Source organism: Zootoca vivipara, chromosome 13 (assembly GCF_963506605.1).
Source record: "Zootoca vivipara chromosome 13, rZooViv1.1, whole genome shotgun sequence".
Lineage (NCBI taxonomy): Eukaryota > Metazoa > Chordata > Lepidosauria > Squamata > Lacertidae > Zootoca > Zootoca vivipara.
The window spans coordinates 53,675,860-53,696,530 of NC_083288.1; the positions used below are offsets into that span (position 1 = coordinate 53,675,860).

Genomic DNA, 20,671 nt, shown 5'->3' on the forward strand with positions numbered 1-20,671 from the left:
GGGAAAGAAGCTGCAGGCCGGCACCCCCCCCCCCAAGAATGTCACCCAGCGGCACAGCTGGAGACTTCTTTGACTGCTGTGACAGGAGGAATGTGAGAGGGGTGAGCCCAGAGGTTTCTTCATGTCACTGGGCTTGCGAGGGAGCCTCCTCCCCTCTCGCTTTCGAGCAGTTCTTTTTTGGCATGTAGGAATTCAAGGTTATGCAAGAGGGGTTGCGTAACTTGCGGTCGGCTGACTGTGCGCACTCCTGCGTGCACATGTGTGTGTCATGGAAAGAGGCTAGGTGGTGGCTGCTGCAGGGGTAGCCTGCTTTGGTTTCAGGAGATCTTGCTGATTAAGAGGATTACAAAGGGAAGGTTTCACCGTCTTGAGTTCGAGTTCAGAGCTTGAGGGGAGAAGAATCGAAGGAGGGCCAGACCGAGTCGGAACCGCCTAGTCCACTGGCATCACCCTGGCTGGGTGGAAGGTCACAAGCAGGGCAGAAAAGGCAGTGCCCCACCCCCAGTAACTGGCATTCGGAGGTAGACTGCCTCTCAATGGGGAGGTTTCACTTAGCTAGTGTGTCTGGTAGCTCAGTCCTCCTCTCCCTCTAAGCCGGCCTATTCCAGCCAACCAGATGCTCTCCAGATGTTGGGCTGGTGGGCTTTCTGCTGGTACTCCATGGGCTCATCTTAGAGCTGAGTTGGGTCTCCCCTCGATAGCAGCCAGAATTGATTTAGCTTATCTCAGATACTAAATGCTTTTGTGGACCATATTTTCACCAAGCTCTGCTGGCTGGAGCAGCTACGTGCAGGAGGCTGGTTCCCAAAAGTGTCAGAATCTCCAGATGGAGAAATATTTATCTCTTTAGTTTGCATGATCTTAAAAACTGGATCTTCGACCACCACGCCAGCCAAGGCAGGGCCATCCATTATCGCTGCCCGTTATTCTGTTTGGTACCCTCAAATGAAGCACAACCATTCAAGGCCTCCCTGCCTTGAGGTGCTGACTTTTCCACAATTACGCAGGGCCTTGGTTGAACTTGGATTCCAATAGGTGCTCAGAGGGGAGAAATCTTGGAATAGCACACATGGAACGGAAATGCACTTGTGCAGCCGGGGTGAGGATATCATTCACTATTTGTGCCTCCTCCGTGAGAGGCCCGGAGGGAGGCAGCACTAGAACAGGCCTTTTCGGCATTCCCCATTTGTGGAATGCTTTTGGTTTTTATTATGTATTTTGTGGTGGTTTTTTGTGATTTTAGGTTGTGAACTTCCCTGAGATCTAGGTAAAGGTAAAGGGGCCCCTGACCATCAGGTCCAGTCGTGTCCGACTCTGGGGTTGTGGTGCTCATCTCGCTCTATAGGCCGAGGGAGCCGGCGTTTGTCCGCAGACAGCTTCTGGGTCATGTGGCCAGCATGACAAAGCTGCTTCTGGCGAACCAGAGCAGCGCACGGAAACACCGTTTTCCTTTCCGCCGGAGCGGTCCCTATTTATCTACTTGCACTTTGATGTGCTTTCAAACTGCTAGGTTGGCAGGAGCTGGGACTGAGCAACGGGAGCTCACCCCGTTGCAGGGATTCGAACCGCCGACCTTCTGATCAGCAAGCCCTAGACTCTGTGGTTTAACCCACAGCGCCACCTGGATCCCTTCCCTGAGATCTACAGGTATACTACTACTAATAGTTGATTTGCCATTTAAATATGGTGCCCAGAGAAAAATGGGTAACTCCTCATCAGGTTCTTGGATTAATCCTCCCAGGAAGTGATAGTTGACCTCTTAGCCGATAAATACCTAAAAATTACACACCAGGCAGCCAAATTTGCTCTGGCAGCTAAGAAGATTTGCTCCAGTTAGGTTAATGCATTGTGATTTTAATTTTTACACCAGATTATAGACTTGCAGCATTCTGTCCTCACAGTGGCCAACCAGATGCAACTTTCCTGTTTCCAGCTACTACGGTAGTATTCAGAAGCATTGCTGCCTCCAACTTATTATCATTACACCAACTTTGGAGGCAGAGCAAAGCCACCCTGCCTAGGAGCCCCCAACAGCCCCCTCCTCAGGCTCTATCAAAGCAACAGCAGAGGCCTCATTAGCTAAAGCGGCACTTCAGGTTAAGAACAGTTTCAGGTTAAGAATGGACCTCTGGAATGAATTAAGTTCTTAACTAGAGGTACCACTGTATTAAGTTCCCATCTGAAATCATCCCAGGACAAACATCTCAGAACTGCAGGAAATTTTTAAACCAGACTCTTTTATTTCGGCTCATATACAATTGTCCTCTCTTGCAAAGATGCAAATATACACTTTTGTTTTATTATTGAATGGTATTTATAGAAAAAGAGAGAGGAATGGTGATCAGAACAGAGTTACAAAGCATGTTCTTCTGTCAGATTTTTGCGCAAGGCACAGACGGGATCCCCACTCAGTGATGGTCTCCTTGGGGTGCAAATGAATATAACGTTCAGGCTTAATATCATGCCCCAGACTCTCATTCACGTTCCAATTACGTACACACTGTTGTGTTATGCCCCATTTAGCAGCTGGAAGCTGGCCGCACCAGCAGGCCAAATTTGAGAGCCCTTTTGCAAAACACCTGGCCAAGCCCAGAGTTTCCCCCTGAGAGCAGGAAAGCAGCTGAGGGATCTGCTTTGGTGATGAAGAAAAGGCACTTTGGAAAGGTTATGATGCCCACCCTCTTGTCAGAGGGGACCTCCTCTGTCAGAAAAAAGTGGGTCCTAAGACCCTTAATCTGAATAAAATTGGTGAAAAAGCAGAGAGTTTATTGAATACAATACGTCCTTGCAGGAATGGGTTTCCAAAGTAGGCACACCCAAAATTGACAAATCATAAGCTTATATTCCCTATACCTGAACCGCAGGTTCCCTCCCTTGTCTCCCCACTGGCTGGGTACTGCAAGGTTTACAGCCTATCACGACCGCCTAATTTCCCTGCTAAAATCTCCACCTTTGTCAACATCTCCCATTACTCTGATTTCGAAGACCACCACTCCTGTTTACCTTTCTCCTTATTCGGTCCATGCTTCCCATGTTTTTACACATTGACTCACGAGACATAGCCACACCCTGACCACTAACGGGTGTAAACGAGTTCTAGACCTGATGAAGTAGACAAACAAACCGTATTCCAGCTTCAAGCCCCAAGCTGGTATATTCTAAATATAAGTGTAAGCAGGTCTCTACTGCTGCCTGCCATTATCCAGCAGTTGCAGCATTTTGGATTTTTGGTGGACTTTTTCATACCCCTGATTTACATGGGAGAACAAAAGGAACTTAAAACTTTAGAAAATAAAAAAATTCCTTCAGTAGCACCTTAAAGACCAACTAAGTTTTTATTTTGGTATGAGCTTTCGTGTGGATGCACACTGAAGTGTGCATGCACACGGAAGCTCATACCAAAATAAAAACCAAAATAAAAACTTCAGTGTGCATCCACACGAAAGCTCATACCAAAATAAAAACTTAGTTGGTCTTTAAGGTGCTACTGAAGGAATTTTTTTATTTTGTTTCGACTCAGACCAACAGGGCTACCTACCTGTAATTAAAACTTTAGGCCGTTCTATGCCAGGTTCTATCATTTCCATATTGCCCTCTGGTGGCCACTCTTGGGACAACAACTCTAGAGGAAACTAAAGCACAACTCTGGTGGGGGCCGACCCAATCCAGACAGGAAGGCAGGCGGGAGGAATTGTTGCTTTTACTCTCCTACACACACCATTGCTCACCTTGTGTGACCATGGGCACACCAGTCTGCCTTGGCTCATTAACTCTGGGACTTACAGCTTTCAACCCCCCCCCCCCCGGCCTTCCTCTGTCTCACTTGCCCTGATATCTGATCCGGAAGATGTGGACGGTGCCGTTGCTCAGAGCCACAGCAAAGCGTCCCTCCCCAGTCACCGTAACCACCCGTGGCCGGTCGATGCTGTTCTCGGCAGTGAGGAAGGCCCCCAAGTCTTCCCCGCTGGGGGAGAAGGCGACCACCTTGTTCAGCTCCCGCAGGACCACATAGATGATGCCCGTGGCGTCGGCACAGACGGCCCCCGGCTGGCACTTGCCCAGCTGATCCTCAGAACACTCGGCCACCAGCTGCCCCGTCCTGGTGAACAGGACCACGCTGCGGCGGTACCAGTCCGAGCCCACAAAGCCGTCCTTGCGCTTGGCCAGGAAAACAAGGCACCTCTCCGCACTGCCCTTGGGCACAATCTTCTCCAGCAGCCGCCCCTCCAGGTCGTACACCTCCAAATGCCCGGCCACGCACACTGCCACACAGTCTCCCCCCAGCGCCACCACGGCATGACTGGCCTGCCCCCTTTGCAGGGCCTTCTGCCACACGAGGCCACCTTCACCGTTCAGGAGGTAGAGGCAGGAACCGGCTGTAAAGGCCACCTTGCTGCCCACAACGGCCACGCTGACCGGGGCCACGCCACTGGGGACAGGGACGGTGCCCTTGAACTCCCCCTGCAGGGAGAAGCGCTTCAGCTTCTGGTTTTGCTCATCTGCCACCAGCAGCTCTCCAGAGCCAAAGGGGCAGAGCCCTGTGACTTGGGGGCGTTTCTTGTCGCTGGATGTCTTGACCCAGAAGCTACACGAGAAGAGAGGCTTGGGTGTCAAAAGAGAAGCTTCTGGGACCTTGGGAGGAGGCACGGGGGCTACGTCGGAGAGGCTGAGGACAGTCGATTGGGATCCCTCCTCGGCGGGCTGCACTTGCTTCTTCTTCTTCTTTGCCCCTTTCGTGGCCGCCTCCTTGTTGCCCTCTGGCACTCCTGCGGGGCTCTCCTCCCGGAACTCCAGGTGGAACAGGCGGGGGCTGCTGCCCTCAATCTCAGCGTCAACCACCAGGCAGGGCAGGCGGGTGGCCAGTGGCTCCCAGGAGAAGCCTTGCAGATGCCGGAGACGCTCACAGATGACCTGCTCCAGGGAGACGATCTCCACCTCCCTCCCCAGGCCCAGCACCTTCTGGGCAAAGGCCACTGTGCTGGAGGCCACCTGCTCTTGGAACTCCAGATCGGAGCAGAGGGCCTGACAGGCCTTCTGCCGCTCCTTCACATAGTCCTCCAGCTGGGCCAGGACCTCCTCCTGGTGTGCCAGCAGCCGCTGCACCACCCGTGAGCATGCCTGCTCCACCGCATCCCGGATGCTAGCCTCGCGCACCTGCAGCTGTGCTGCCTCCCTCTCCAGGTTGGCCCTCCCCATCCGGATGACCTGCACCGTCTCCTCCACCCCAGACAGGAGCTCCACAATTACCGGCCGGCGGGCCTGGGCCGCCTCAGGCAGGGACAGGCAAGGGTGCTGGAGGTGGGCCCCCAGGCGGCACTCCCGGCAGAGGACGGCGGCACAAGGCGTGCAAAAGAAGCGCAGCTCCTCGCCAGCGTGCTCCTTGCACCGCAGCGCCTGGCGCTTCCGGATCTCCTCGTCGTGCTCCCCGGAGAGGTAGTCCTCCATGGCCACCACAAGGTGGAGGTGGGTGAGGCGGGAGCAGCGGTGCCCACTGGCGCAGTCCTGGCACATGTCGTCTGCACAGTCCAGGCAGCGGGAGACGGCCGGCCGGCTGGCCTCCTGGCCGATGAGTGGGCAGAGGCTGCAGGTGGGCTGTGCCTTCCCAGCGGGGCGGACCAGGTCCAGCAGGCCGTTGATGAAGAAGTTGGTCCGGAGAGCGCCCACGCCCCCCTCTGGGAGGGCCACCCCCTCACGGCACTCGGGGCACTGCAGCTCCTTCCGGCCTCCTGCCAACTTCCGCAGGCACTCCTGGCAGTAGCTGTGCAGGCAGGGCAGGATCTTGGGGCGGCGCAGGCGCTCCAGGCAGATGGTGCAGGTCAGGAAGCCGCTGGTGAGGGCTTCGGAGAGGGACGGGGCCTTGGCAGCCATGGTGGGGTGGCCCCCGCTGCTGGGAGATTGCTCCTCTCGGTGCCTTGAAAGGAACCTGCAAGGGGGTGGACAAGAAAGAGAAAGAGAGAGAGAGAGAGAGCGCTGTGAAAAGGATCCAGGGGTTTTCCTAAATCACAAGCTCAATATGAGCCAACGGTGTGATGCAGCAGCAAAAAAAGACTAATGTGATTCTAGGCCACATCATCAGAAGTCCAGGGCAGCACAATTTATTTATTTATTTTCATTTTTTAAAAATAAACTTGATTGAAATTCAAATCCAAACAAAGAAATCATGCAAATCAAACGACTCATATATATCAAAACATACAAAGAAAAATATAAATAAAACATAATACTGGGATCCACTAATTTTTATCTGTATATTCCCTTTACTCCAATCTAACTCAAATCAAGCAAATCAAGCAATAAACAAAGCAAACAAAAACAAATAAAAGAATTTATCTTCTCCAACCATTAAGTCTTCCCCTCGGGTTATTTAAACGTTTTAATTAGTTACTGCATTCCATTGCTACATTATCACTTACCGGGTAATTCCTTACATCATTCCTAATATGGCTATATATAAATATGTGCAAGCCTTCATTTATATACCCACATAGTCATGTCCATACTTATATATTTTTATATTTATAAACAATACGGAAGGTTAGAAATAAATCCAAGATTTTAATGTGGGGCATTGTTTTCTCATATAATCTCCATATTTTCCCCAGCTTTGATAAAATTTCTGATTACTGCAGCCTCTAATTAAATCTGTTAATTTTGCTAGATCTAGATAGCTAAATAATTTCTCCTGCCACTCACTCATTTTTGGTATTTCTTGCTTTTTCCAGTATGTGGCAATCAATATTCTTGCAGCCGCAGTTGCATAGAGAAATATTTTTTCACCTTGTTTATTTATTCCTTCATCTAGCATTCCCAATAGGAAATATTCAGGGGTTTTTTCTTATATAATGCTTCAATATTTTTTTGATTTCCTCAAAGATCTGGTTCCAGTAAGGTTTAATTTTCTCACAGTGCCACCACATGTGTACAAAAGTTCCTGTTTCTTTTTGACACCTCCAAAAAAATTATCTTTTGTTTTGTACATTTTGTGTATTTTGACTGGTGTCATATAACATTTATAGAACATTTTGATCATATTTTCTCTAATTCCCTCAGCAGCTGTAAATTTCCATGAATTTTTCCATAATTTCCCCCACTTTTCTAATTGGATAGGTTTTCCCAAATCAATTGCCCATTTAACCATCGTCTCCTTTATCATCTCATCTTTGACCTCCCATTCTAGCAATACATTATACATTTTGTCCAAGAAGCCTTTTTGTAACTTATCTTTATTAAACTTGATATTTATTTGATGATATTGCATCCAACCCATCAAGTACAGTGGTGCCTCGCTTAACGAATGCCCTGCTTAACGAAATTTCCGCTTAACGAAAGGTTTTTTCTAGTGGAGGTTGCCTCGCTAGACGAATGCATTTTACGAAAAATTCGTCTAGCGAATCGCGGTTTCCCATAGGAATGCATTGAAATTCAATTAATGCGTTCCTATGGGCAAAAAAAGATTTAAAAAAAATCAATGCATTCCTATGGGATTCGCTAGACGAATTTTTCGTTATAAGAAAAGACCCATGGAACGAATTAAATTCGTCTAGCGAGGCACCACTGTAGTGTTTTATTTCCTCATATTCTTTTATTCTGAGCTTCTCTTCCTTTTCTTCAATTAGATCTTTATACTTTCCCCAATTTCCGTCCAAGTTTTTCTTCTTCACAGTAATAATTTCAACCGGTGACAGCCATCGGGGTTTTTTGGGCTCTAATAGCCTTTTATGTTTCTCCCATATTTTCAATAGAGATTTGTTAAAAATATGATCATTAAAACCTTTTACTTTATCTTCCCCCAGATGGGAATGCCAGCCAAACTGGTTTTTGTGCCCCTCCAGATCTAATAACTTATAGTTGCCTAGCATAATCCATTCCTTCACCTAAAGGAAGCCTACCGCAGCATCATGATACAGGTTTAGGTCTGGCAAAGCCAAGCCTCCCCTAGTTTTTATATCAATTATTAATTTATATTTAATTCTCATGGGTTTATGGTTCCAGATAAATTTTGTGAGGTCTTTTTTCCACTGTTTAAAGATGTCAGCTCTCGGTCCTAATTGGTATCATTTGAAATAGGAATAACATTTTGGTCGCAATTCTGCCTAATAATGATAATTTTAATCTACTCCAAACCTCCAAATCTTTCTTTATTTCTTTCCATATTTTGGTATAATTATCTTTAAACAAATTATTATTATTATTATTATTATTATTATTATTTGTAATCCAGATGCCCAAATATTTTGTTTTACTATCTTTAGCCCCACCTCTTTCTGTAATTGCTCAATCTCACCCATTGACATATTTTAAGATATTATATTAGTTTTGTTCATATTCAAATTAAAACCTACCAGTTTCCCAAATTCCGTGATTCTTTTTAGTGTTTGTTGTATGCTCTCCTTTGGTTCCTTCATTGTGATTATCATGTCGTCTGCGAACACCTGAATTTTGTGGACATCTCTACCAATTGCAATTCCTTTAATCATACCATCTTTTCTTATACTTTCCAATAAAAATTCCAAACTCAAAATAAATAATAATGGAGATAGGGGGCACTCCTGTCTGGTGCCTCTTTGGATTATTACTTCCCCAGACAACTCATAATTTAATAATAATAATAACAAATTTTTATTTATACCCCGCCCTCCCCAGTCAAAAACCGGGCTCAGGGCGGCTCACACCAACAGAATTACAATAAAACATAAAAACAATTAATTAAAATAAAATACAGTATTAAAATTTAAAGTGCAGCCTCATTTCAAGTAGTCCATAAATCCAAGCCATGAGGGAGGAAAACACAGGGGTCAAGCTGAGTCTAACCCAAAGGCCAGGCGGAACAGCTCTGTCTTGCAGGCCCTGCGGAAAGATGACAAATCCCACAGGGCCCTGGTCTCCTGGGAAAGAGCGTTCCACCAAGTTGGGGCCAGTACTGAAAAGGCCCTGGCTCTAGTAGAGGCCAATCTAGCCATCTTATGGCTCGGGATCTCCAGAATATTATTGTTTGTGGACCTTAAGGTCCTCCGCGGGGCATACCAGGAGAGGTGGTCCCGTAGGTACGAGGGTCCCAAGCCGCATAGGGCTTTAAAGGTTTTGGTCTTTGCATTTTATAAATTGCATCAATTCCATTAAATAATTTGTTACCAAATTCTGTTAGCTTTATAGTCTTTTTCAGAAATATCCACGGCACTTTATCAAAGGCTTTTTCGGCATCAAGCAGCAGAAGTGCTGCTTTTTTATTAATCTTGACATTTAGATATTCTAAAATATCTATTACATTCCTAAGATTGTTATGCATAAATCTGCCTGGGAGGAAACCTGCTTGATCAGTATTAATTAGATCTTTCATAACTTTTTTCAATCTGTTGGCTATAATTCCTGCAAATAATTTATAATCATTACTCAATAGGGAAATTGGTCTAATTTTTTTTCATTTGGTTCATATCTGAGCTTTGTTTTGGGATGACTGAGATATAAGCTTCTTCCCATGATTTTGACATCCTTTGCAATCCACTGGAGGGAGCTTTTTTGCACAAATTCATGCTTTTACCTGTGACTGGTGTCACATCCGTGTAATCTAGGTTTATGGAAACACTTGCATATTGGACTGGAACATTGTGTCCAAATTTCAACTCAATTGGTCAAGCAGATTTGGAGAAAGGTCATGAAACACAAACACGGACCTTTCACATTTATATATATATATAGATAATCTTTTAGGACCAATTCTGCTTTTTTTATTATATTTTCATCTTCTAGCAATAGCTCATTTAGTTTCCATCTTTTTGTTGTTTTTCTTTTACCAATTATTTCCATATACAAACTGGCATGATGGTTAACGAACTGTTAACCACATGGTGGTTAACGAACTGTCATCCGGAAACACTGTACATCATGAGTTTGTTAACCACTTCAGCATCATTGGAACACTATTCATCTTTCCACTTGGTTTTTGATGACTGACTTTTTGCCACATTTCCTTGATTTATGATTTCAGAGACTCAACTGAATCCTGCTTTATTGTTTATGTTTTGAAGAGAATCTTCTAAGAGTTATTTACATTGTTCATATATGTTAAGTTTTTGGTTCTGTTGATATTATAAAGAGTTGATATTGTACATGGCCACGTGTTGCTCTAGTAAGAGCAGTTTGGCAGTGGAGCGGACTCCCTCGGGAGGCTGTTGTCTCTCCTTCCTTGGAGGTTTTTAAGCAGAGGTTGGATGGCCATCTGTCTTGGGTGCTTTACTTGAGAATCCTTTATTGAAGGGGGCTGGGCTAGATGACCCTCGGGGATCCCTTCCAATGCTACAATTTGTGGTGTCAATGTTCTAGAACAGGCATGTCAAACCTGCGGCCCTCCAGATGTTTTGGCCTACAACATCCATGATCCCTAGCTAGCAGGACCAGTGGTTGGGGAAGATGGGAATTGTAGTCCAAAACATCTGGAGGGCCGCAGGTTTGACATGCCTGTTCTAGAAGATGGGCCAGGGAAGTTGAGTGGCTGTCCATGTGGGAGCAAGTAGGGTTAAGGAGGGGGCTGGGAGCCACAGAGTCGAGAGGGTGGGTCAGCAGAGCAAGAAGGAGACGCAGAAATCCAGGATTCTGGCTTCAGTCTTGGGGTGTGAGTCAGGTGCATGGAGATCAAAAGGGAGGTCCAGGGGGCCAGACCCCCAGCCCCCAGGAATGCCAGAACTGCTCTGGTCCCTCTGCCTCTTAAGAATGTAAGAGGAGCCTGACTACTGAATCAGGCCGAAAGGGGCCCATCTCACCCAGCATATCCTGCCCTACCAGTGCCCATTATGGGAAGCCCCCAAGCAGCACCTGAGAGCCACAGCCTCCTCCCACTCCTGTTCTCCGCGATTCCAAGTTAGACTGGCTCTGTCCATGGAGGCTCCATTTAGGAACCATAATCAACGAAGCTCCTTCCCTCCGCAGTCCCTACCAACCACTGAGGCACAGCAGAGTCTCAATTGTGGCTAGGAGCCAAGGATACCCTCCCCCCTCCCTGACCCTGACTTTGTCCAGTCTTCTTGGGACAAAAGTACTGCAAACACCAGATATGGCTGGACTTTTGAACTCCCTGCAAGGTCAGCGCTCAGGGAGGGAGTTGGAGTCCAGCAACATCTGGAGAGCTCTGCCTTAGCCTGGGGCTTCAATTGGGGGGGGGGAATGTTTCCTTCAGCCTTACCTGGAGAGGCCCAGCCACCTGCCCTGCTGGCCCCCCCTTTTCTCCTGCTAGGAGCCTGGGGTGAGAGGGTGCTCCCCGATCGGTGTGTGCCCAGGAGGCAGGCGAGGGAGCCCTTGCGCCTGATGTAAGGAAATCGAGGCTCTGTACATTGTCCATAAGTGCGCTAGGGCACGAACAGGAGCGCGTTAAACGCACAGCCACAAACACGGGGAAACCCGCAGACGGGGTTGAAAGCGCCACTCTCCGTGGGTTGAGCTGCACAGGCGACCCCCGGTTTTTACAACACGTCGAGCCAGAAGTGCGGGGCGGCTCTTTCCAGCGGGAGTGGGGGTTAGGGGGCAGGACTCCTGGGTTCCCAGGGGACTCCTGGGGCCGGCGGGGGCGCCCTTGGCCAGCTCTCATGGAGGCCCTTGCGACCAGCATGACCTCCCCTTGCACGGGATCCAGGGAGAGAAGGACCGCCCACCGACCCACCCCGGAGGCCCTTAACTCTCCGAAGGTCTCCGGGCCAAAGGCCGCCGCCCCAACCCCATATCTCGGGGGCGACTCCCGACTGGCTGGCAGCTTGTCCGCCCACCCGCGAAGGAGCCCCTACCTCGGAGCGGCACCTGGGCGGGGGGTGCTCCGCTTGACCTTCCCCCGGAGGTCGCCCCCGAGATGTGGGGCTGGCTGGGAGCGTCACTGCGCGGAAGCGAAAGCGAATCTGACGCTCGCCTCGGCCCACAGGGGGCGGAGGAATCCTGCCAAGGCAAGCGTAACTGGACGCCTCCCTCTGCCCCTCCTGCAATAAAAACTCGTCTCAGGTATCTCTGTCTTCAGCCCCAGCAGATGCTGCAACCTCCCAACAGTTTGGCTTCACCCCGAAAGGCGCACTCCTCCATTGTCTCCCAAGATCAGCTTCCCACGTCTGCAAAAGCAGGCATGAAATAAAATGGGGGGGGGGAAATAAACCACAGGTGTGTGATTGTGCGGAAAGTAGCGACTGGAACTATGCATAGCATAGACATAATGATTAAACAAGACATGGTTACAAGGCAAGGTAGCCTATTATACCAAGGGAATGTCAATAAAAGTATCCAAATGCCCAAAGCCAGATTTGTTTCTAGGTTGGGAGGTGGGTCCTCGACTGTGTTCCTTCTTTCTTACAAATGAAAAGAAATAAGACCAAACAGGTATTAAAGTTTTGGCCCCTAAGGACTCTCAGCTGATTAGTTCGTGTAGCAGTTCTATGTTCCTTGAGTTGAAATTTCCACATACCTGTAAAACAATGGCCTGCAGGGTCAATAGTAGATTAGATGGAGTGGAGCGTTTTGGAAACCGGAAAGCCTGTCTGAGCGACATCCAGCAGGGATGTATCATGCCTGCAGGTGCAGCCAGTTCCACCTATTTAATAATTTCAGGAGGAGCAACTTCTGGGTTATCCTGCTCCAGGAGAAAGAAACGGGAGCGTCGTGGTGGCCGCTTAAAGACTTAACATGTTGTGGTTGGTGTTTTTTTTTTCTTTCCAGAAGGCGGTTTCGTGGCCCAGGGGCCGCTTCATCACGTGTGAGATAATGCAGCAGTGACAAGAGAGGCTTTCAGCCCCTCTATCCCCACTTGAAAATGCAAGGATCACCCACAGGCTTCCCCTCCCTTGCCACACGCCCAGGCAGTGCACACAGCCCGGCCGGCAGAGCTGGAAATGCGCACACCCAAACATTCAGAGCAACAATCCTGCCTTGCAAGAGAGCTTTCGCCTTCGAAGGCGGAAGCGAAACCCAGAGAAGGAACCTGGAAGCCTCAAAGCACACCAAGCATGCCACACTGGGCAAGGCTGAGGGAAAGGCATTCTAGGTATGCTCAGAGGCATTCTCTGCTGCTGCATCACATGCCCCAAGGCTGAACTCTGGAGCTGAAGCACGGGCCTGGAGGAGAGCATATTCCTGGTGTGCTGTGTGGGCCCAGAGGTGCCTCGTTCTTGACCACACGGCCGCAAGCTCCACATAGCTCAGTTCAGGTGCTGGGGCTCAGCCATGGCTTTTAACGCTTCTCCCTGTTTAAACTCTCTTATCAATTCTACTTACAGTGCTACCTTGGTTCTCAAACGCCTTGGTACTCAAACAACTTGGAACCCAAACACTGCAATCCCGGAAGTAAGTGTTCCAGTTTGTGAACCTTTTCCGGAAGCCGAACATGCTGCGTTTTGAGTGCCACGCTTCTGTTTTGAGTGTTACGCTGAGGTCTGTCTGTTTTTGCTGTTTATTTTGTGGTTTTGTGGCTCTTTTTTTCATTTGTTTTTATGACTGTGGAACCCAGTTCAGATACTGATTGATACTGCAGTACATTGTTTAGTGCTTTCATTTTATGGATCAATGGTCTCGTTAGATAGTAAAATTCATGTTAAATTTCTGTTTTAGGGCTTCTGGAATGGATTAATCCATACTGTATTGCATTACATTCTATGGGAAAGCACGCCTTGGTTTTGGAACGGACTTCCAGAACAGATTAAGCTTGAGAACCAAGGTGCCCCTACCTTTAGTAAGCTAATTCCCTCCTGATACAATAAACTCACTGGGTGACCTTGGGGGCTGATCGCTGCCTCTCAGCCTACCCTCACAGGGTCCTTGTGGGGGTTAATTGAGGAGAGGGGGGAGAACCATGCATTCTCTTATTAGTTCACACTCCTGTCTCTACAACATCCATGCTGCCTTGGTCCACATCCACAGAATGGAAGATGGCAGGATCTCCAAGGATGTGCCCCACGGTGAGCTGGCTCCCGGCACCAGGCATCACGAAGGCCAACTCTGCAACGTGACAAGAAGGCTGGCGACATCAACCCTGCCGTGTGGGAATCCCTTTCAGAAGATCTCAGTGCCTGGAGATGGGCAGCCAAGTCCATAGCAAAGAATAGAGAAGAAATGACCTCCGAGAGGAGAGCAGAGAGAAGAAATGGCATGGTGCATCTTTGTCGACATCATGCACGGTCCGTGTGGGTGTTTCCACAGAGGTGGAATTGAAATCATCAAAGTTCCAAAGGAAATGAAATTGCTGGGGATTTGCCAGGTGACTCTCAGGGTCCTTTCCAATGATTCTACAATCTTCATTCCAGCCGTTATCAGCGTTGGAATCAGACTGATTTAAGGCATTGTTGTTTGAAACTGTTTTCATATATACAAGAAGTTTCCATATTTGAAATTCTATTAGTTGTTATAATATATTGTAAATCGCTTTGGGATGCCAAATTAATGAAGGAAACAAATAACTGATCATTGTTGTTACCAATATGCTGTATGGTGAGATTCTGCCCCATTTCTGAACAGCTCCTGCTCCCAGACCTCTCTGGCTGCTCCTAGTGGAATTTTCTGCATGTCAAAAAATGTGGGGAGGGGTTTCCAGGCCTCTGTTTGCTGTGGAGTTGATGCTTCTCATACAAGATGTTTCTGTGGTCCTTTTACATATTAAGTTCCCATCTGAAAGCACCCCAGGACAAAAATCTCAGAACTGCAGGAGGTTTTTTATCCAGACTCTTTTATTTTGGCTTGTATACAATTGTCCTCTCTTGCAAAGATGCAAATACAGTCATACCTCAGTTTAAGTACGCTTCGGATTGAGTACTTTCAGTTTAAGTACTCCGCGGATCTGTCTGGAACGGATTAATCCACTTTCCATTACTTTCAATGGGAAAGATTGCTTCAAGTTAAGTACAGACTTCCGGAACCAATTACACTCATACTTCGGGTTAAGTATGCTTCAGGTTGAGTACTCCGCGGACCCATCGGGAATGGATTAAACCACTTTCCATGGGAAAGTTCGCTTCAGGTTAAGTACAGACTTCCAGAAACAATTACATTCATACTTCGGGTTAAGTATGCTTCAGAGTCATTAACTCTTGGGTCATTAACTCTGGGACTTACAGCTTTCAACCCCCCCCCCCCGCCCTTCCTCTGTCTCACTTGCCCTGATATCTGATCCGGAAGATGTGGACGGTGCCGTTGCTCAGAGCCACGGCAAAGCGTCCCTCCCCAGTCACCGTGGCCACCCGTGGCCGGTCGATGCTGTTCTCGGCAGTGAGGAAGGCCCCCAAGTCTTCCCCGCTGGGGGAGAAGGCGACCACCTTGTTCAGCTCCCGCAGGACCACATAGATGATGCCCGTGCTGTCGGCACAGACGGCCCCCGGCTGGCACTTGCCTAGCTGATCCTCAGAACACTCGGCCACCAGCTGCCCCGTCCTGGTGAACAGGACCACGCTGCGGTGGTACCAGTCTGAGCCCACAAAGCCATCCTTGCAGTTGGCCAGGAAGACAAGGCACCTCTCTGCACTGCCCTCGGGCACAATCTTCTGCAGCAGCCGCCCCTCCAGGTCGTACACCTCCAACTGCCCAGCCACGCATACTGCCACACGGTCTCCCCCCAGTGCCACCACGGCATGGCTGGCCTGCCCCCTTTGCAGGGCCTTCTGCCACACCAGGCCACCCTCACCATTCAGGAGGTAGAGGCAGGAGCTGGCCGTGAAGGCCACCTTGCTGCCCACAACGGCCACGCTGACCGGGGCCACGCCACTGGGGATAGGGATGGTGCCCTTGAACTCCCCCTGCAAGGAGAAGCGCTTCAGCTTCTGGTTTTGCTTGTCAGCCACCAGCAGCTCTCTGGAGCCAAAGGGGCAGAGCCCCGTGACTTGGGGGCGTTTCTTGTCGCTGGGTGTCTTGACCCAGAAGCTACACGAGAAGAACGGCTTGGGTGCCAGAAGGGGGGTGAGGACGGTCGTCTGGGATCCCTCCTCGGCAGGCTCCACGTGATTCTCCTTCTTCTTCTTCTTCTTCTTTGCCCCTTTCGTGGCTGCCTCCTTGTAGCCCTCTGGCACTCCTGCAGGGCTCTCCTCCCGGAACTCCAGGTGGAACAGGCGGGGGCTGCTGCCCTCGATCTCAGCCTCAACCACCAGGCAAGGCAGGTGGGTGGCAAGCGGCTCCCAGGAGAAGCCTTGCAAATGCCTGAGACGCTCACAGATGACCTGCTCCAGGGAGACGATCTCCGCCTCCCTCCCCAGGCCCAGCACCTTCTGGGCAAAGGCCACTGTGCTGGAGGCCACCTCCTCTTGGAACTCCAGATCGGAGCAGAGGGACTGGCAGGCCTTCTGCCGCTCCTCCACATAGTCCTCCAGCTGGGTCAGGACCTCCTCCTGGTGTGCCAGCAGCCGCTGCACCACCCGTGAGCATGCCTGCTCCACTGCATCCCGGATGCTAGCCTCGCGCACCTGCAGCTCCGCAGCCTCCCTCTCCAGGTTGGCCCTCCCCATCCGGATGACCTGCACCGTCTCCTCCACCCCAGACAGGAGCTCCACAATGACCGGCCGGCGGGCCTGGGCCGCCTCGGCCAGGGGCAGGCAAGGGTGCTGGAGGTGGGCCCCCAGGCGGCACTCCCGGCAAAGGACGGCGGCACAAGGCGTGCAGAAGAAGCGCAGCTCCTCGCCAGCGTGCTCCTTGCACCGCAGCGCCTGGCGCTTCCGGATCTCCTCGTCGTGCTCCCCGGAGAGGTAGTCCTCCATGGCCACCACAAGGTGGAGGTGGGTGAGGCGGGAGCAGCGGTGCCCACTGGCGCAGTCCTGGCACATGTCTTCGGCGCAGTCCAGGCAGCGGGAGACAGCCAGCTGGCTGGCCTCCTGACCAGTGAGCGGGCAAAGGCTGCAGGTGGGCTCTGCCTCCCTTGCGGGGCGGACCAGGTCCAGCAGGCCGTTGATGAAGAAGTTGGTCCGGAGAGCGCCCACGCCCCCCTCTGGGAGGGCCACCCCCTCACGGCACTCCGGGCACTGCAGCTCCTTCCGGCCTCCTGCCAACTTCCGCAGGCACTCCTGGCAGTAGCTGTGCAGGCAGGGCAGGATCTTGGGGCGGCGCAGGCGCTCCAGGCAGATGGTGCAGGTCAGGAAGCCGCTGGTGAGGGCTTCGGAGAGGGACGGGGCCTTGGCAGCCATGGTGGGGTGGCCCCCGCTGCTGGGAGGTTGCTCCTCTCGGTGCCTTGAAAGGAACCTGCAAGGGGGTGGACAAGAGAGAAAGAGAGAGTGCTGTGAAAAGGATCCAGGGGTTTTAGTAAATCACAAGCTCAAAATGAGTCAACGGTGTGATGCAGCAGCAAAAAAAGACTAATGTGATTCTAGGCCACATCATCAGAAATCCAGAGCAGCACAATTTAAGGAGGATATGGACAAGCTGGAAGATATGCAGAGATGGGCTTCCAAGATGATCAAGGGTCTGAAAACTACGCCTTATGAAGAGCGGTTGAGGGAGCTGGGTATGTTTAGCCTGGAAAAGAGGAGACTGAGAGGAGATATGAGAGCCATCTTCAAACATTGTGGGAATGTTCAGGGATGCAGGAGAGGATATATTGTTTGATTATATCTTATTCCAACTTGTGTTAACAAGTTCCACAATTTAGCAGAGTAACATTCCCCTTTTAAACTCCCACAGCAGATGTGTTGCTCAGGCTCGCTATAGCCTCTATAATAACTGTCCTGGTATTTCCCCCTACATTCCCTCATAAGACACGACACAGTCTTCTATAAAAGTATAAAAAGAGTTTACTCACACATTCTGTTCACAATTGCATCCCAGAAGGCAGACTTAGCTTGGAAAAGTAATATACCTGGAAACTATCCCATAAGGAGACAGCTCCTTTGTCCTCTCTTGGCTGGAAGCCAAGAGGGCATCTTAGGCTAAGTAGATATTGCTTCTTTGACGAATGTGGTCAGAGAGAGAGAGATATGGCGGTCAGTCCTATGCTTTTGTTACCTGCACAGGTGAGGCCACGCCCACCTCTAGTCACATGCAGAGGAAGCCTGTCCCAGTCCAGGAGAAACAGGAAGTTCTGACTGGCTGTCCAGACATCCCCTTCTATGTCCACTCTAGGGATGTTGTACTTGACTGCTCTTGTGTTTCACATCCCACAAACATCTCAAGGGCTGTCACATTGAAGATGAAGCAAGCTTGTTTTCTGCTGCTCCAAGGGGAGGACCTGAATTAATGGATTCAAGTTACAAGAAAGGAAATTCCAGCGTAAACATCAAGAAGAACATTCTGATAGTAAGAGCAGTTTGACAGTGGAGCGGATCACCAACCACTGAGGCACAGCAGAGTCCCACTCCTGTTCTCCGCGATTCCAAGTTAGACTGGCTCTGTCCATGGAGGCTCCATTTAGGAACCATAATCAACGAAGCTCCTTCCCTCCGCAGTCCCTACCAACCACTGAGGCACAGCAGAGTCTCAATTGTGGCTAGGAGCCAAGGATACCCTCCCCCATCCCTGACCCTGACTTTGTCCAGTCTTCTTGGGACAAAAGTACTGCAAACACCAGATATGGCTGGACTTTTGAACTCCCTGCAAGGTCAGCGCTCAGGGAGGGAGTTGGAGTCGAGCAACATCTGGAGAGCTCTGCCTTAGCCTGGGGCTTCAATTGGGGGGGGGGTGTTTCCTTCAGCCTTACCTGGAGAGGCCCAGGCAGCTGCCCTGTTGGGGCTCCCCCCTTTTCTCCTGCTAGGAGCCTGGGGTGAGAGGGTGCTCTCCGATCGGTGTGTGCCCAGGAGGCAGGAGAGGGAGCCCTTGCGCCTGATGTAAGGAAATCAAGGCTCTGTACAATGTCCATAAGTGCACTAGGGCACGAACAGGAGCGCGTTAAACGCACAGCCTCAAACACGGGGAAACCCGCAGACGGGGTTGAAAGCGCCACACTCTGTGGGTTGAGCTGCACAGCTGACCCCCGGTTTTTACAACACGTCCAAGGAAGATGGGTGTGAGCCAGAAGTGCGGGGCGGCTCTTTCCATCAGGAGTGGGGGTTATGGGGTTCCCAGGAGACTCCTGGGGCTGGCCGGGGCACCCTTGGACAGCTCTCATGGACAGCTCTCATGGAGGCCCTTGCGATCAGCATGACCTCCCCTTCCACGGGATCCAGGGAGAGAAGGACCGCCCACCGACCCACCCCGGAGGCCCTTAACCCTCTGAAGGTCTCTGTGCCAAAGGCCGCTGCCCGAACCCCATATCTCGGGGCGATTCCCGACTGGCTGGCAGCTTGCCTGCCCAACAACTTCAACCCACAAAAAGGTTTAACAACATTGGGGTAAAATCGTTAAAAAAGAAGCAGCAGCTTTGGTTGGCCCTCACGCATGTTCACTTCATCAAATCTGGCTCTCTTTGAAATAAGTTTGGGCACCCCTACACAACGAGCAGGGACATGGGTGGTGCTGTTGTCTAAACCACAGAGCCTAGGACTTGCTGATCAGAAGGTCGGCGGTTCAAATCCTCGCAACGGGGTGAGCTCCCATTATTCGGTCCCTGCTCCTGCCAACCTAGCAGTTCGAAAGCATGTCAAAGTGCAAGTAGATAAATAGGAACCGCTCCGGCGGGAAGGTAAACAGCGTTTCTGTGCACTACTCTGGTTCACCGGAAGTGGCTTTGTCATGCTGGCCACATGACCTGGAAGCTGTACGCCGGCTCCCTCGGCCAATAAAGCGAGATGAGCGCCACAACCCCAGAGTCGTCCGCGACTGGGCCTAATGGTCAGGGGTCCCTTTACCCTTTACCTTACGCAAGGCGCACCGGGGCTCAGAGGTTGCGACAAGGGGGTCGCGGGAGGGCTCGGGGCTGGTTCCGCTGGGGCGCAACGAAGGGCCAGAGAGGGGGCGTCTGGCTCACCCGCTCCCCTTGGCTCTCCTCGCTCCCTTTGAGCCTCGCAGCCTGTCTCCTCTTGGGGCATCCAGGCTGGACCCCCCCCCCCCAGGAGGTATCGCAAGCAGGGTCTTGGCAATGTGTGTTGTCATGAGGCTGCTTCCCGACCCCCTCCCCGACCCCGTCAGAGAGCACCCTGTTTCCTACGTGGATGCAAGAACTGAGGAAAGCAGCTGGGTCAGGCCAAAAGAGGGCCCCGTCCAGCTGTGATTCCTGCATCGCAGGGGTTGGACTAGATGACCCTCGGGTTCCCTTTTGACTCTCCTAAGGTCCCCTAGTCCTTTACTCACCAGCTCCGAAGAACATCACCCAAGAATCAAAGGCAAAGTTTTATTTCTTGCTGGAGCAGGAAAGGTTACAGCAAGCGACCAAGAAAGCAGTCGGAGGCTGAACCCTGGTCTTCCTTACACACCGTTTTTATAGTCATCGTATCGGTTAGCCACACCAGCTAACCACCCCCACCACCAGCTTTAACCGCAAAGGTAGATGTTTATTGCACGCTTCAGCTAACCTGGGCATTTCCCTCTTTCTTCCCTTTTGTGTATTCTGTGCCCTTGCATGCTCACAAAACCTCCCTTTACACACCCATTTGTGGTTTGGTCTTTCTCTGCCCAAGACTGACTGCTCAAGGTGGTTTACCGTATGGGGAGGCAGTTACCTTTAAAAAAAAAAAGGTGCATCAACAGTCTTATCTGCCCCGTGTGTATATAAATAGATATGCGCAAAGCTGCTTAAATAAAAAGGCATTTTAGCCGCAATATTTTTTGGAGTGGGGGAGTGGGAATGACGACGTAAGGGGAACTCAGA

The 20,671-nt window shown here is 50.5% G+C and overlaps 2 protein-coding genes across 3 annotated transcripts; both read right to left on the bottom strand.

The window, feature by feature from the left end:
* Window positions 1-1,506: 1,506 nt before the first annotated feature.
* LOC118095388 (E3 ubiquitin-protein ligase TRIM56-like) lies at window positions 1,507-11,897 on the bottom strand. Of its 2 annotated transcripts, none has more exons than XM_035136607.2 (2): window positions 11,772-11,897; window positions 1,507-5,923 (listed from the first exon to the last, which is right to left on the bottom strand). In XM_035136607.2, the coding sequence occupies exon 2, from the start codon at window positions 5,866-5,868 to the stop codon at window positions 3,820-3,822; it is 2,049 nt and encodes a 682-aa protein (XP_034992498.1). In that variant the 5' UTR covers window positions 5,869-5,923; window positions 11,772-11,897; the 3' UTR covers window positions 1,507-3,819. The 2 variants fall into 2 exon arrangements, with proteins under 2 accessions (XP_034992498.1, XP_034992499.1); XM_035136608.2 differs by having other exon boundaries at window positions 8,343-11,881.
* A 3,192-nt stretch (window positions 11,898-15,089) lies between these two features.
* Window positions 15,090-17,171, bottom strand: LOC118095906 (E3 ubiquitin-protein ligase TRIM56-like). The gene has a single exon (XM_035137234.2). The coding sequence runs from the start codon at window positions 17,118-17,120 to the stop codon at window positions 15,105-15,107; it is 2,016 nt and encodes a 671-aa protein (XP_034993125.1). The 5' UTR covers window positions 17,121-17,171; the 3' UTR covers window positions 15,090-15,104.
* Between the last annotated feature and the right edge of the window lie 3,500 nt (window positions 17,172-20,671).